The 16369-nt window shown below is 42.0% G+C and overlaps 2 protein-coding genes across 3 annotated transcripts in view; both read right to left on the bottom strand.

The window, feature by feature from the left end:
• Positions 1 to 4000, bottom strand: part of sptb (spectrin, beta, erythrocytic) — a 31077-nt gene extending 27077 nt beyond the window's left edge. Inside the window, 1 exon segment of the mRNA XM_061795170.1 lies at positions 3477 to 4000. Coding sequence (XP_061651154.1) covers positions 3477 to 3906 — 430 coding nt within the window. The 5' untranslated portion in view covers positions 3907 to 4000.
• A 7166-nt stretch (positions 4001 to 11166) lies between these two features.
• Positions 11167 to 16369, bottom strand: part of stard9 (StAR-related lipid transfer (START) domain containing 9) — a 37402-nt gene continuing 32199 nt past the window's right edge. For both annotated transcript variants that reach the window (XM_061795353.1, XM_061795354.1), the window contains exons 26-32: positions 16109 to 16169; positions 15869 to 16023; positions 14822 to 14886; positions 14550 to 14752; positions 13921 to 14000; positions 13162 to 13326; positions 11167 to 12738 (exon numbers count right to left, since the gene is read on the bottom strand). In XM_061795353.1, the coding sequence (XP_061651337.1) occupies positions 12637 to 12738; positions 13162 to 13326; positions 13921 to 14000; positions 14550 to 14752; positions 14822 to 14886; positions 15869 to 16023; positions 16109 to 16169 (831 nt within the window). In that variant the 3' untranslated portion in view covers positions 11167 to 12636. The remainder of the gene's footprint in view (positions 12739 to 13161; positions 13327 to 13920; positions 14001 to 14549; positions 14753 to 14821; positions 14887 to 15868; positions 16024 to 16108; positions 16170 to 16369) is intronic.

Below are 16369 nucleotides of genomic sequence, written 5' to 3'. Positions count from 1 at the left end.
AGCTTTTTTCCCCAACTTCTTCTTGCTCTTCATCTGAACAGACTTGGACGTGGGAATCTTTTATGGGCAAAGTCACAAAGCTTGCCGTGCCGTGCGTGCGTGCAACTGATAATGCTTTTCTATGGAAAAAGTGCCAGAGAGCCAACCGCTTAAGTTCTAAGTTGAAATTCATGTTGTAATGTTACACGACATTACATGAAATATTATGAGAACAAAATTAGTTTTTTTTTTTTTTTTTTTTTTTTTAGGAAAAAGTCATAGTGTTCAATTATTTTAAAAAACAAATCGAGAAATTAAATTACAACAAAAAATATTAAATATGAGGAAAAAGTCATTTTTATGTTTGTTAGTGAAAGACATGATTTTAGAAATATGACCAAAGTTTTTAATTGAGAATAAAGTTGCAATTGTTCATGATAAAATAAGTAAAAGGTTGTCTGTGCTCAAGAAAAAAAGTTGTATGAGGGAAAAAAAAATTTGTCGCAAAAAGAATCAAGTCGCGATGTCACAAAAAAGTTGTAAAAGTCGAAATGTTATGCTACTATTAAAATATGACTTCTTTACTCCAGTTTTTTCCCTTCTTTTGTTTAGTTGATACGATTAAAGTCAAAATGTCGTGAAAATAAACACATGGTGCAGCGGTGCCAACAAAGGTACCTTCCAATAAAAATAACACATTAGACAACCCTGAATTTGTTACGGTACGGCTTCAAAAGTAGGCGGCATAACATTGCGGTATATTTCAATACATGAAGGAAAGAAGGAACCTGTCCGGACTGCACAATTATCATCATAATCATCATTATCGTCACAGATGACTCCGCCCCCTTCCAGTTTTTGTATTTTTTCTTGTCGTATCAGCCCGAGACTGACTAAACAGTGGCGTGTTTGACAAGCCCTTCCTTAAGTCGTCTCTCATGCACTCCAGTGAAAGGCCACATGACTTATTCATGCTGATGGATTTTCCCTGTACTCGGCTGTACCGGGATGTACTCGGCCGGTACTGTATGTACGCCGTCCCGTTACCTCATTTTCCCCCGCACTCAGCATTCTTGCTGGACTCTGGGAAACATAAAATAAAAAAACATGACTAACTAGCCGGTCTTTGATTGCCTGGCATTTGGATCATCCTATCATTTGGTTTGGTCTGGACCCAAACCCTTGCCACTAAATTTAAGATGAATCAGACTCCATCCTGAACCCTACATAGGGTTAAGTATGGTAACCTAAACCCTAACCCCAATACTAAGCATACATATCATTTAGTTTGATTCCGACCTGATTCAGACATGGCTCAACCATACAGATCGTTTAGTTTGGTCTGGAAATTGTGTAACCACTAACCCCAACCCCGATTCGAACTCAACATATCGTGTAACCCATAACTAATTCAAACCTCTTTTAGTATAGTCTGGACCTAATGATAATCCCAGATGGTATGGTTTGGTCTTGCCCTAACCGCTAGCACTAACCTACAACCCTAACGCTATTCCTAACGATCTGCGCCGAACCCTAAAACCGAACCCACTGCCCCGAAACACCCAACAACAACCCTATTCACCTACCCCTAACATCCTACTCCTAATCCCCGAACCATGAACCTAACCCTCCCATCCCAACCCTTATCCTAACCACCAACCCTAACACATTTATTTTGGGTCTGTACTCAATCCTAAACCTAAAACCCCAACCCCTAAATCCAAACCTAGAACCTAACTACCACCCCTAACCCTGCATATTTTTACTTCCAACTGAACCTAACCCTATGAATTGTTTGGTTTGGTCTGGACCTAATCCTAACCCCTAACCCTAATCCCCCAACCACAACCATATAAATCTAACCACGACACTTAAAACACCCAATATGAACTCGAGTTCTCCATATTGTTTAACTTGGCCTGGATCAATCTCTAATTCCTAAACCTAAATCCCAGACCGTAATCCCATCCCTCCATATTCTTTTAATTTGGTCAGGACCTAACCCTAACCCCTAAAACTGAGCCCCAACACTAAACCTAGACTTAACCTTGTCACACCAACCCTGACCATAAAACCGAACACAACAGACAAGTATTGTTTATTTAGCTCTGGATCTAACCCTAACCCGTAACACTGGACCTAACCCAAGACCTAAACCCTAACATTATCGCAGAGAGTTCCAGGTCGAGTCCCAAATTGTGCGTTGAGCGTATCCTACTTGTGTACTCTGCATTGATGTCTGAAAATACGATTTCTCTCTCGCCACCGTCTTTTCTCTAATGCACCGCTGTCACAGGATCAAAATGAATTCAATCAAACCGTAAATTCTGGAAAAAAACAAAAGCCAAATACGCTAAAAGACTAATTATGGTTTTAAAAGGCGGGGAGGGGGAAAAACATCCCAAACCTTTTTAGAAGTCGGCGCCATGAATTATTGAAGCCAGTGAACAAGTGGGGCAAAGCCACAGCATCCTCTAATACCAGAGGTGGCAAAAGTACTGACACTCCGTACTTAAGTAGCTCTGCTAAATGTAGAAGTACTAACTCAACTGCTGTACTGCAAAAAAAATCTCCATTAAGTAGGTATATGTACAAAAATCAGATTTAGTACAGTAAAAATACTTCATCACCCCTTACTAGCTTGATGAAATACAAACACTTTGTTACTGTCCCCAAGTATATTTTTCAGGTATCTGTACTCGAGTACTGATGTTTCTGACCACTTTTTACTTTAACACCAAAAATCTGCTCAAACCTACTTTAACTACCGTGAACCGCACGGGGGTCACCACAACGGAGACGCTACAAAAAAAAGACAAAACACTTCAGGCCAGATGTATTTTTCAGCTTGTAGGTGGGACTAATTACTACTTAATTATTACTAGTCACGACTACTAAGTAACTCGCCATTCCGGCAAATAGCCATAGACGCATTTTTAAGCATCTTTAATATATTTTGAAACAAAGCACTTAAATAGGTATCTGTACAAAAATTTACTTAAGAGTTTTCAAGTATCTGTACTCAAGTATTCATTTTCCTTTTTACTTTTACTCCCTACTTCACAGGTGTAAAACTAAAGGCCTGGGGGCCAGATTGGGCCCGCCGTATCATTTCACGTGGCCCGCGTAAGCAAATCACGTGCATCTACTTCATGTTCTTCTGGACTAAAATTTTTAATTGTCGTCGTTTCTAACGTTGAGAAATGGCAAGCATTTGAAAATAGGAAAGTTGGGAGTGACGCAGGCAGGTGGATGCATTTAGCGTTTGGACCATTTTCAATTGTACGAAAACTAAGGGCATATGAAATAACCGAGGTTCCACTGTCAATGTAGTATGCGGAGGCATATACATTTATACGCTCGACCCTCTGATAGAAACCCTAACTACAAAGTGGCCCGCAACAAAAATGAGTTTGACACCACTGCTCTACTCCCGTCACTGCCCAATCCATGCAAAGAGGATGGAAGCGAGACCACCCCGGGAGGCCCCGCGGTACCTTGCAGCTGCCTGAAGCGTCCGTCCAGGATGGAGTTGAAGTAGATGTTGGAGGCGCTGGAGCTGAGCCAGCGCGCCCGTTTCATGCCGCGGGCGGACAAGGAGGACGATGAGGACGAGGAGGAGGGGGACGGGTGGACCGGGCGCTGACGGGAGGGGGTCGGCAAGGGGACGGGGGCGAGCCCCGGGAGAGTGCCGTTGGTCTCCGGGCGATGCTGCTGCTGCCGCTTGCCCCGGCCCCCGGGCGCCCTCCTGAGGGCCCGGTGCACGGGCGGGGTGCTCCGGCTGCGCACGGGGGCGTCGTCGTCCGCCGGCGGGTAGCGGGCATCCTTGGCGTCCTGGATCTTCGAGGCGGCCTTCAGGCTGATCCTGACGTTCCGGAGTCGTGGCTGGCTGACGGGGGCCGCCCGGAGCAGGCACGGGCTGCTCATCTTCGCCCGCCGCCCACCAATAAACACTCAAGTAGAGGAGCAGGACTCCACGTCTCGCCTCTCCTCCGTCTCCCGGCTCTCTGTCCTCCTTTCCTAGCGCCGACTCCTCCCCTCCCTCCCTCCTCCTCGTGGTCTTCGCCACTTTGTGTGATGATGCCGCCGCTCTCAGGCGGCACGAGTCCTCCGCCAGCCTGCGGCTCTCATTTGCAAGCAGTTACTTCCACCTCAACTACCAGCTGCCTTGTTCTCCTTCTTTCATGTACACGGAAGCCCCGCCCACTCCCAATGTATCATTCACGAGTCGGCCAGTCATAAAGAACAAGAAAAAAAAGCCGATATATTACGTACCGTTATGTATTATTCTTGAAGGATTACATTTGTTTTACGATTATGCCTTTTTTTAAGTTTGACTTCCTGTTTTTCTTGTAATATGACTTTTTGATTCATCAGCTTTTCAAATACTCATAATAATACGCCTGTATTTTTTGAAAGACTTAAATCTGACTTTATTCACCTAAGATGGTCTTTTTTGTCAAATAGTAATATAATTGTATTCTTGTAACAGTTCCTTTTTTTTCTTAGAAGAAAATGACTTTACTCTTAAAATCTTTTCCTAGAATAACTTTTTGTCAAAAAAAAATCAGACTTTGTCCTTGTAAGGTGACATCTCTTTTTTTTGTATGCATATTCCAACTTAATTTTTGCAAAAATTACATCTCTTTTTGTCTATATTAATATGGTTACGTCTTTTCTATTGACAAATCTTTTCATGAGTAACATGACTACTTAGCAGAAAAAAATCCCAACTTTTTTCATTATTGTCTGAATAATTAAACTTTTTTTGATACAACTTTATTCTGGTAACATTACATCTTTTTTTCTTAGAAAAGAAATGACTACTCCCATTTCTCGAAAAATGTCTCTTTTTACTATTGACATGACAACTTTTGGGAGAAATCATCCAACTTTATTCTTGTAAGATAACTTTTTTTAATCAGAATACTGCATTTTTAAATTTTTTTATTGTTTTTTTTTTTTTTTTTTTTAGAAAAATGCAACTTTACCCCCTAATTATTATGACAACTTTTATTCGCACAAATTGACTTCATCCTTGTAAGATTACGCCTTTACAATGACACAGCTTTTTTATTCATATGATTATGACTTGTAAAAATACAACTTTATTCAATTAAGATTGCCAAAGTAATTACAGATCTCGGAAGCCCTCCTCACTGCCTTTCATATGAGGTACAACTCGATGGTGTTTGTTGTAAGTTGATTTTTATTTTATTTTTTGTCGTAAAGTGAAAAATTAAAAAAAACGAACCACTTTGTTGACCTGATAACTACGTACTTATTTCAATCTTCAAATTTTGAACTGAATCTCGTCACGACTCTGCAGGTAGTAAAGTGAAAGCATTCCGACCTTCCTTTTTTTTCATGCTTGTCTGTCCTTCCCGCAGAGAAAGCGCGTCTATTTTTAAAACCCCGCTAGCTGTTACACAGGTGCTTAGCGGCGGTTGAGGCTTGAGGTGGAAAATTCCAAAGAGCTGGCGAGCCTGCAGCTGTGCGCATCAGTCAAGATGGGAATCATTCCAGGAATGCGGGTGGCAGAGGTGGGGCACATCCAGTCACGTGACTCGCCTCAAGTCGAGACTACTTAAGTCGCCAATTTTAGGACACGCTTGGCTAAAACGTAAGGAAAAACTCAACTCCAAGGCGAGCTACAGCTAACTACACAAGTACACATTCTGAGCACGATTTGCTTCACCCAAGTAATGACTTGTTTTGACTTGCATGAAATATTAGTTTAATTTTCACCAGTTACTTGAGACTTGCAGGTTAATACTTGGATTTACGACTTATTCCCACCTCTGGCAGGTAGGATGTCAAGGCTGGAGCCAAATTAAGACGAGTATACAGACACACACACACAAATACACACCTGCGAGGGCTTTGATGCGCGAGCGTTCAAAGAGTCGCGCCGAGCTGTTGTCGTTGTCCAGCTCCTCGTCGGGAAGCTCGAAGCGAGTGTTGATGCGACTGTACTGCTGCGTGATCTCTGCATTGTCAAAGTCTGTGGTGGAAGTCATGGTGGAGCTTTCAGGGGACGGCGTTCGGTGGAAGGGACGTCACGGCGTCCTTGGGTCCTCTTGTTTAAAAGGTAACCAAAAAAAAACAAACAAAAAAAAAAACAGTTTTTTTTTTTTGTTTTAAATGTGGCTTTTATTCCTGGTAGTGGTCTGGAACAGAACGAAAACACACATATCAGGACACAATATATAGATATAACGTGGACACACAAAATGCTCATTAGCGGCAACAAATTGGTTATAACGCGCGCATGAGATACTAATTCGTGGCCACGTAATACAAAATTGTGCCCACAAAAAGCTCATTTGCAGCCACAAATTAGGTATACCGTGCACCGAAAATGCTCATTAGTGGCCATGAAATACAACTTTAATTATGAATATGTGCACACAAAATCATTGATGAGGAGACTTCTCACAAGAAAATAACACTTATGAGACGGAAAACAATCCTAATCTTAGGACAAAAACTATTTTTCACAGAAAAAAAAAGGTTTAGCATTACAGGAATAAAGTATTTCTTTTGTGTCAAAAGTTCAAACATTACATGAATGAAGTTTTATTCGAGGGGAGAATGAATACGATAAGGGTAAAGATGTACAGGATTGAATTTGAACAATTAACACGAATACTTGTTTTTCACCATCAAATTTCGGACACTGAATTTTCCCAAATCATAAAATTCATGACCTCAATTTCAACTTCAAAATCAAGACGGCAAATCTATGCTTCCGTATGAACACCGCTGGGTGCTTTGCACGTAGGACTGCGCGGCTTATGAAGTACGCCGGACGTGTTGTTATAAATAGTCCAGCTGTCGGAAAAGCGACGTCAATAAACCGCCAATAAGACGTCCTGGACCAGCTCCATTTTGTCACTTTGACCCACAGCCCCATTGACAGCGTGTTCATTCTTAGCGCGGAATGGCGGTTTATCAGGCTACGGCATAGCTCCCTTATCGTGTGTGTGTGTGTGTGTTGGGAGTAACACACTCCGATGCAACAAAGTGACACCGCTATGAATGATGTCGTCCACCCATCTCGAGCTAGGTTAGCACCTCAGCATGCAACACAGATGTGAAGCACTTCTCAGGAACATTTTCTCAGTATGAGAAAGTGGCCAACCAAAGATTGAGACAGGGGTGTCCCTAGGCCTATTTGGGGGGGGGGGGGGGGGGGGGCTAAGATTGCTCAAGCCCTTCCCCAAAATTTTTTTTTATGTGTTAATGCTGAAGTTTTCTTTCCTTAGCCTCCAAAAAAACGATCTTGAGCACCCCTAAAATGAATTGGTGTTGTTGCAAAAATGCCCCCCCGCCCACTGCCGACGAAAACTAAGTCAAAATATGAGCACGTACAGCAGCTATACAATACTACGTTTCAAGTTTGGATTTTTTTTCAGCCACCCCCCCCAAAAAAAAAATATATCAGCACCACCCCCACCCCTCCAGCAGACAATTTAGTTTTTTTTGGGGGGGGGGGTTAGGGTTGAGGAATAATTCTCTTATTTCTGAGGCCTATTTTGCCGTAGACACAAAGACACATCTTTCGGACTTTGAAGAAATGTTTTTCCCCCCAACCTTTGAAATATAACACACTAACGTGATGCATTTTTCATAATCAAATCATCTGTAATCCATTTTGTGCCGGTAATGTATTAAAATAGGCAATAGTAAAAAAAATTTTATGGAATAGCAAGGGTTGACTGTACAAGTAAACGTGCACGGAGCACTTTTTATGGGGTGGGGGTGACGTACCAAGGGGGGGGGGGGGGGTCCACGGCTGATGTTTCAGTGACGAGTTCCGAAGGTTTCCCTTCAGTTTACTGTTCGCTATCACGCGGTCGCAGAGGGACCTTATCAAGCACGTAGGTGGCGGGGGTCAGGGGGCGGGGCTTATCACCTTAACACACACAGGCACGGGCACAACGGGACTAACGGGCCCGCCAACTGTCAGCATGCCTTCTCTTTATTCGTCTTAGGGCACGGGACGGCTGCATACATGATTACAAGCGATCGGACATTGTCGTCACATAGAAACACAGCATAAACGTGACGTCACCATCATCCTATTCCCTGTTTGTCTTGATCGATTTCGTAGACTGAGGAACAAATGACTTTTTACATCGCTTTTACCTGCGAAGTGCCATCTCGTATATTCGGCTCGCTTTTAATATCTATATTCTATATCTCAAATCATATTTCCCCATTGAAATGAATGCAAATGCCATTAATCCGTTCCAGCCTCCCCATTAAAAAAAAAAAACAATTTCATTTAAAAAAAAAAAAAAAAAAAAACATTATAAAAAAAGAAAAATAGCACTCTATATTATTGTACTTTATAAAACCATACAGTAATGACATGATAAAATAGAATGTAAAGATTTAAAGCATTTTTGACACCTTTTTTTGTTTCAATTCAGTGGACATTGTGCTGCTCCTTCTGGTACGTGCGGCATTTTTCCCCTTATAAAAAAAACGAGTGACAATGACAATCTATCCATCCATCTATCGTAACCTTTCATCCATACCGGGGCGGCTGTGGCTCGGTTGGTAGCATCAGTCCTGCTGTGACCAAAGGGTTGTCGGTTAGACTCCCTGCTCTAACTATCCGCTGTCCAAATGTCCTCGGGCAAGACACTGAAACCTAATTTGCAGCAGCCGCACATTGGTGCGTAAATGTGAGGTTTTGTAAAGCGCTTTGGCCACAAATTTTTTCATTCCATGGGAAAAGTGGCTAGGCAGGTGAGCGACCGGTTGCTATGTAAAACAGTCATTCGCCTAGCAACAACAACAACCAAACACCTCATGTGACACAGACCAAAGAAGTCACAAACAAGGCTTTTGGATTTAAAGGTGTAACATCTTAAGCAAAAAGAGTCCAGTGGCCTCGATTACCTTTGTCAGAGTTCAACTAAAGAAAATAAAGCGGTATTTTTCGGCTACAAAAAGACTTTAGTCTTATGACTAAAGCTGTATTTTTTCAGAGGGGAACAATGGCAATTTTTCAAGAATAATGTTGCATTTTTGGACAAAAAAGTTCTAATGTTATTAAAAAGTTATTTTTTTCGAGAAATAAGGTCCTTTTCAATTTTTTAATCACTGCCAGCTCTCTCAGTTAACATGGATATTTGACTTCAAAAGCCGTCAATGGCAGTGAATGAGTTTTAAAAGCAAAAGGTGATAGTTCTGAGGTGGAAAAACTGTTATTATAGTTTTAATAGTAATTGTAGCAACTTTGCCAGATTATTTATTCACCGGTTTTAAAGGGAAAAAAAACAATGCACCACAAACCCCATCGAGTTATACCTCAAACGAAAGCCCTTGGCGAGGCCTTTCCGTGTCTGTTAACTATTTTATCAATATGCCATCGTGTGATGACGCAATGAACACAAACCCACTTTGAGTGGGCGTTGTAGTCGCGAGTGTACAGGCGCTGAAATAAGAGACGACACGTGCGACCTGCTGCGTTCTGCAACTCCAAACTGCAGCAACTGCACTGAGGAAGAGGAGGAGGAGGAAGAGCAGGGTGGCAGCGCTCAATCCAGACACAACAAACATTTAGGCAGCGCTTTCTTCTACTTACTTCTTGAATACAACCTAATGAAGTGGACAACCTCAGAGGCCTTGCTTAAAAGAAGAAAATAAAAAAGTGTACAAACTATTTCTGGAGTGTGTTTACATTGTAAAGTGCTGGCTGGTCCAGACACGCATGTCCTTTTAAGGGGAATCAAGAGGGAACTTTCCCATTTCTTGGCTCACTCTGCTTTGTATTCCTGTGTTTTGGGATACAATTTTTTTTATTTTTTTAAACAATATTTCCCTCCCCCCATATGACAGACTTTTGATTCATTTTAAGGATGAAATAGCACCGTTTTCGTTCATTTTAAGCTTTTACGTTTAAATGCTTTATACGCAATAAAGAAGAAACTTTTGTATTTCTTGTCTCACTTTTCTTTGTGTGCATCTTTTTGGATATCAGAGACATTAAAATTTTTTTTTTTTTTTTTTTTAGGTACAGCAGCTTAGAGTACACTTTAATCTTAGATACATTCAATAAAGAGGACTGTACTTTGTGTGTTGCAGGATCTAAAACCCTTTTCTTTCCCCCCCAACAGCATAAAGTACATTTTGACTCATTTTCTGAATGACATGGCAGCTTTCTGTTCGTTTTAAGATCAATAACAGTTGTTTTAATGCATTATACTCACATTTGAGTGGGTTTGGTCGACGGAAACGGTCCAATTTGCACATTTACACCATGAACAACAAGCCTCAGATGACTTTTGTGACGTTTACGCGATGACACTTTCAATGGAGGAGGACGCGTTGTCCTTTTACGCGCACGTCATCGTGCGTGCGTAAAATGTCCCTCGTGCGCCCGGCTGCAAAATGACGCAAATTAGGGGTAAAAGTCAACTTGAAAATGATCATAACGATCCAATGTTGAGTTTAAAACGGTGAGGAAAGTGTTTGACGTGACGTCGCAACAGGTGCTCTTCGGAGACGAATGACAGCCACGCAACCAAAGTCCGTAAAGAAACATGACGTTTTTAACTTTGCACTCACTTTGGTTTAATGAAATCCGTCCGAGTGGTTTCTCTCGTCCCAGCCGCCGGTCACTTTAATGTCCCTTGGACGCATCGGGGTCCCACTCCGCGCTGATCCTGCGTGGAGGGCACCAGGAGAAGGGGGGTTTAAAAAAAAAGAAGAAGAAAAAAGAGGGAGGGTGTGGGGGCTCTCCACGCTCATTCCCGAGAGGCAGCCGGCCCACTGACCCGCCCTGTGGGGTTAAAAATAACGAGTGGGCGCATCCCGTCCGTGCTGAGTGGGTGGTTGAAGAGGAGAGGAGGGGGGGCACTACACATTCCCAAAACTGGGCTGCAACAAAAGTGGCACGTCTTGAGCTGCGCGCATGCGCGTGGACTCCACCCATCATCACCCCACTACAGACCCTAGATCGTCAACACCCACCCCTAACGCAACACAAAGAAAGGATGACAACATCCACAATCACCAACAATTCTCCCTTTGCGCGCAAACTGTAAGCAGCATTCATAACTCATCATGGGGGAAACTAATTCATGAATAAGTGACAATACGATAGAGCAATATACATTTAATGAATATTAGCACAATGTGTTTTGCTATAAATGATACAACAGACAAATGTAAAAATATGCATTTTTTTAATTCAAACATGTCCAAATAACATCTTTACTATAAAAAAAACAGCACAAAATGCACAATGCTTATGCATATTACACATAAAAACACATTTACAGCATAAGTTGAACACAATAATTTTTTTTTTTTTTATATATATAGCTAAATATATAGCTAAAAAAATGGCTGTCACTGCATTCCTTCATGGTACCTTCGTTTTTGGATGTCTTTGGTTTTCCCAATGAGAACTTGCATAGTTCAGATGAGGTACAAAAAAAACAAAACAAAACAAAAAACGCTAGTGTAAGTGACTTTGAAGTTGTCGCAAAAAACAACAACACATGCTGCATTCATTCATTCATCTTCCATTCCGCTTATCCTCACTAGGGTCGCAGCATTTTTGTAAAATAGCCCTTTTTCACCACCATCTTATTTTTCTCAGCAACAATGATCAAACCTCGCAGCCCCTTTTTTCACAGCAAATCCACGATGATCAGACTTTGCCGTTATGCGCCACCCTAATTAAACACCTGCTTCTGATTGGAGCTCGTATGTGCCAATTGCCAGGGGAGTTTGTCAAAGCCCTGCAATTTGCCCCACATGGCGGCTTCCAACCAAAATGTCCGACTTCCTGTCCAATTTCAAGCCTGTGTCCTTGAGATGTTTTCGTGCGTCCGGTATAATAGACATATCCACTCACTTTCATGTTGATTGGTAAAACTGATCAGCGGCGGCTGATTTTTTTTTCTCTAAATTTCCAGAGGGCGCTATGAAGTGAAATTTTGTGGGCGGTGTTGGGGGCGTACGAAAAACGCGTACATTAATACAAAAGTTAAGCGGTGCAGTGTGCGGGCTGCTAACAATTCACTAGTCACTAATAACTCAACAACAATAAGGTCCGCTTGGCGTTGTGGAGGAGGAAGAGTTACAGAGTTATTTGGCGTTACAGTCGGCACGTTCAGGAAGCGTCGTGATTGGCTGACAGACTGTTAAAAGTCTCGCAGGAGGATTCCTACGTCGGTGATTCGCAAAGTCTGCCACGTGGGAAACATGCCAAAAAACACAAAATAGTCGGGTCGTTTGACGCCCTCGGTCTGGAAGGGGCCAAATGGGGACAAAAACAACCCGATTGTCTTCATGTGCCGCTAACACGTTACTGGATTTTAATGTTAGTCATGAATCAATGGTGGTACTCACCAACATGATACCCGAAACATCCACTTGGAACTAACCTACTAAGACAAAAATCATCTTTGGTAAACTCGCATTAAGATTGTTGAAAGCAAACAAACAAACCCGACCTTCATATATATATATATCAAAATAAAGCTGCTCATAAGGAGATAGTGCCCTCGTTGTGTACAAATAAAATTTTAAAAATCAATTCAATACAAAAGTCAGGTGCAAAATGGAAAGTCGGAATCCCTCCTCTGCGAGGCGCGGACGGCCGATCACGTGTCCAGCGCGGACGGCCGATCACGTGTCCAGCGCGTCGGCGAGGTCGGCCACGACGGCCGCTTGCCTCCGAGCGACCGCGCCCAGCAGCCGCGCCGGCAAAGACGGCGTTCCCAGGTCCACCTGGACCACAAGACCCGGGAAACGTCAACACACGACTATTGTTTTGTACGGATCGCGAGACACGACATGCAGAAAAAAAATTGTGGCCGTGCGCGGTTTCACTGTAAGTACTTTTTGCGACTTTTTGCTTGGTGGTGTTCCGTAAGATTTTTCTAATGTAAAATATCCTCCATAAAGGTCGGAAAAGACTGGTTTAGGTCTACCTGACTGTTTCTCGACAGGGTGCGCTTGATTTACTTTCCAAGAATGATTTTCATTTGTATTTTCCATGTTCATTAAACCAAACACGCGGCCACAAATGATCACTTTGTGCAAACGTTATATCTACCGTTTCGTGTGGCCACAATGTAAATATTTTTTCCCACGTCATATCTGGGGCTCCGTAGTTTTGACAAGAAATTCGACATCAGCGGCGGTACAAACCTGCAGCAGGTAGACCGCCCGGGTGGCCTCGCGCCCGCAACCGCCGCGTCCGATTGGCTGCAGGAGCCAGCAGCTGGGCATCATCTCGCCTCGGACGGCGTCGGGGCCGGGACGCGGGAGGGACTCGTCGAACGCGGACTGCATGGCCAGCACGCGGACGTCGCCCTGGGGTTGCAAACGTCTTTTTGAATTTGTTTATTTCAAACGCGTGGTTCATTGAAGTTGAACAGTTCACGCTACGAAGAGAATCCAAGGTTTACTGTAAAATAAAAAGTACTGTAAAATATTACCTCAAGAACTACACAACAACGAATAATTTCTTATCAGTGAGGATGTAAAAATGGAAAGACCAAATCTTCCGAAAGGCTTCCAATGGACCATTAACATCATTAACGTGACCTATAACCTGTACAACTCCATTAAGAAAAAATATATTTTCAAGAGGGGAAGTATAAATAAACATCAGAGATGCTGACTCACATTTAATGCGAGTTTGAATGTGATTGATTAATTCTACACACAGCCAAATCTCCAGTTATGAGAGGGTGTGGACACTTGTGCAACATTTTCTCAGTTGTTTATTTGTACTTCCCCTCTCTACATTTTATTCTACCGAGTTGTATAAGTTAAAGGTCACTCAAATGGTGACAAAGTTTGGATATTATTTATCTTGATCACAAAGACCTGGCTTTTGAACAGGGGTGTGTGGACTTTTTATGTTGTCCACTGTGGCTGACGACTAGCTGGCGGCGTGCTAACCTGTTGGGACTCGGCGCTGATGCAGCAGAAGTCTCGCGGCTGGCTGAAGTGGCAGCTGGACGCGTCTGTTAAAATGTAGACTGGACACACACGTTTTCACGCGAGACAATGAGACACAGGAGAAGGTTCTGGAAAACTTCAGAATTTGACATGTGGAACCCAAACGTCAGAGGTGGGCAAACTTTTGAGCTCGAAGATCATATTTGATTAATTAAAACAGGCATGTGGGGGGGGGGGGGGGGACTAGTTAAAATGTCTATGTTAAATAATAAAAAGAAAAAAAAGGTATATATACATACAGGATATAATGATTCATTTTTATTTTTAATGCAATTTATCATTCGTTTCTATTTATTATACTGCAGTATATACTGTATTTTTCCTCAATAGGTAATAATGGAAATAGAATAGTCTGTTCTAGGGTCAAACTGTCACCATTATGTTTCTGCCCTAACAAACTGGTTCAGGGTCAAACTTTCGCCATCGCAAATTTTTTCCTCCATCAGTAAAAAAATAATTTGTTCCAGTGTAAAAGTGTTGCTATCATGACTTTTTCCCCCTTGGGAAACAATGAAAATACGAATAGTCTATTCCAGGGTGTAACTGTGGCAATAATGTAAATATCTGACCCAGGTGAGTGCTGCCATCTAGCGGGCGAGTCCACGCGGTGCGGACGGACGGGTGGTAGTCCTGAGCGTTGCGGGGCCGACGGAGGACCGCCCACAGGCGCTCCGGGGGTCCGTCCAGCTCGGCGGCCCCCAGGAAGGCGTGCACCGAAGGGCTCGACGACGGCCTGTAGTAGGCCTGGATGCCTCGCTCTTCTCCTTGGTGTCTGGAGCAATCAATCGATCAATCGATCAAGGTGTGCCCAGATAATGACGGACGAGATTGCGGACGTCACCTCCAGCCGGCCGACGCTTTCCCCTTCACCAGGTTGCTCAAATCACCGCAGGACGCCAGTCGGACCTGCAGGACGCATTCAAAATCAGCAACATCGGGTTGGTAAATCATAGATAAGATTTAACTCTCGAACATATTACCTAAATCACTTAATTCCCATAGGATTAGGATTTTTTTATCTAATAAATATGCACATTTTTATCTTGACGATATACAATTTTCACCCTCCCAAATACTGTGACATTTCATCGAGAAAATTAAGACTTTTTATCTACAAAATATACAACTTTAGCCTTCCAAAATATGACTTTTTATTGAAAAAGAATAGATGACTTTTTATCTCGAAAACATACAAATCCTCCAAAATATGACATTTTACCCTCCAAAATATGACATTTTAGCTTGAAAGGACATCATTTTTATCACAAAAATTACTATTAACCATAATTTAAAAAAAATTCTTCTCGAAATTATAACTTCCCCCTTTCGAACACATGACTTTTATCTCAAAATATTAGACTTCATTGCCGTAGGATTATGACTGTCTTAAAAATATACAACTTTCCCTGCAAAATTACTTTTTTATCTTGACAACTTTTTATTTCCCTTAAATGTTTTTTTAACGTTGAAAATATACAAATTAAAAAATATATGTACTTTATTATATCTTGAAAATATGACTTGCTTTATCCCCAAAAAATAGACCATTAAAAAAAACTCTTACCCAAAGTATCTTTTTTTTCTTGAAAAAAGAGAAAAATCTGATATTTTTAAAGAATATAAAATTTTTTTCCAAAAGGGTTTTCCCCAACTAAAAATTACTATTCCTCTAGGACTGGCCTTCTTTTATCGAAAATATACAACTTTTTCTCCTGCAAGTACAGCATTTGGTCATACAATTATTACTTCTGACTTCCTTTTTCTCATTTTTTTTTCTGTCAAAATGAAACTAAATTTTTCTTGATAATGGACAACATTATTCTCGTGGGATTGTAAAAGTATTCGTTTCTAACTTTTGATGTTGCAAAAATGCAGGGCTTTGCGTTACCTCGGCCAGCGCTCGGCCCAGCAGCGCGGCCGCGATGTCCCGATAGCTGCCGGATACGGACGAAGAGCACGTGGAGCCAAAGGAGGCGGCGCGACGTCGACTACGAGACGGTGGCGACCGCGGCGATGAGGTCATCAGGGGCTCAACTCGGCCGTCTGATAAATAAAATAGACGTATTTGTCCCATTTGGCATGTACACGTACTACCCGCACAGTATACTGTTGTCAAGTTGTGACTCACCCTGAGCAGAAATGTTGATTCGAGAGGAAGCTTTCTCACCTTCCTCCACGAATGTGCTGGCCTAAAACAAAGAAGGGATCGACGTTTTGGTCAAATCAGCAATTATGTGGCATTTATTGTTCAGAATAGCTCCAATCTAAAAAGATATGAACATTGAAAATATACTAATTTATTCACATTGAATATATACAGTTTTATTCTCGAAAATATACTTTTTTTTGTTCTTATCTAAAAAAACAAAAAAACAATTTCTAACATACT

Source organism: Phyllopteryx taeniolatus, chromosome 13 (assembly GCF_024500385.1).
Source record: "Phyllopteryx taeniolatus isolate TA_2022b chromosome 13, UOR_Ptae_1.2, whole genome shotgun sequence".
NCBI classification, from domain to species: Eukaryota; Metazoa; Chordata; class Actinopteri; order Syngnathiformes; family Syngnathidae; genus Phyllopteryx; species Phyllopteryx taeniolatus.
The sequence above is the reverse complement of the archived record's forward strand: the minus strand, read 5'-3'. Positions and strand labels throughout refer to the sequence as shown.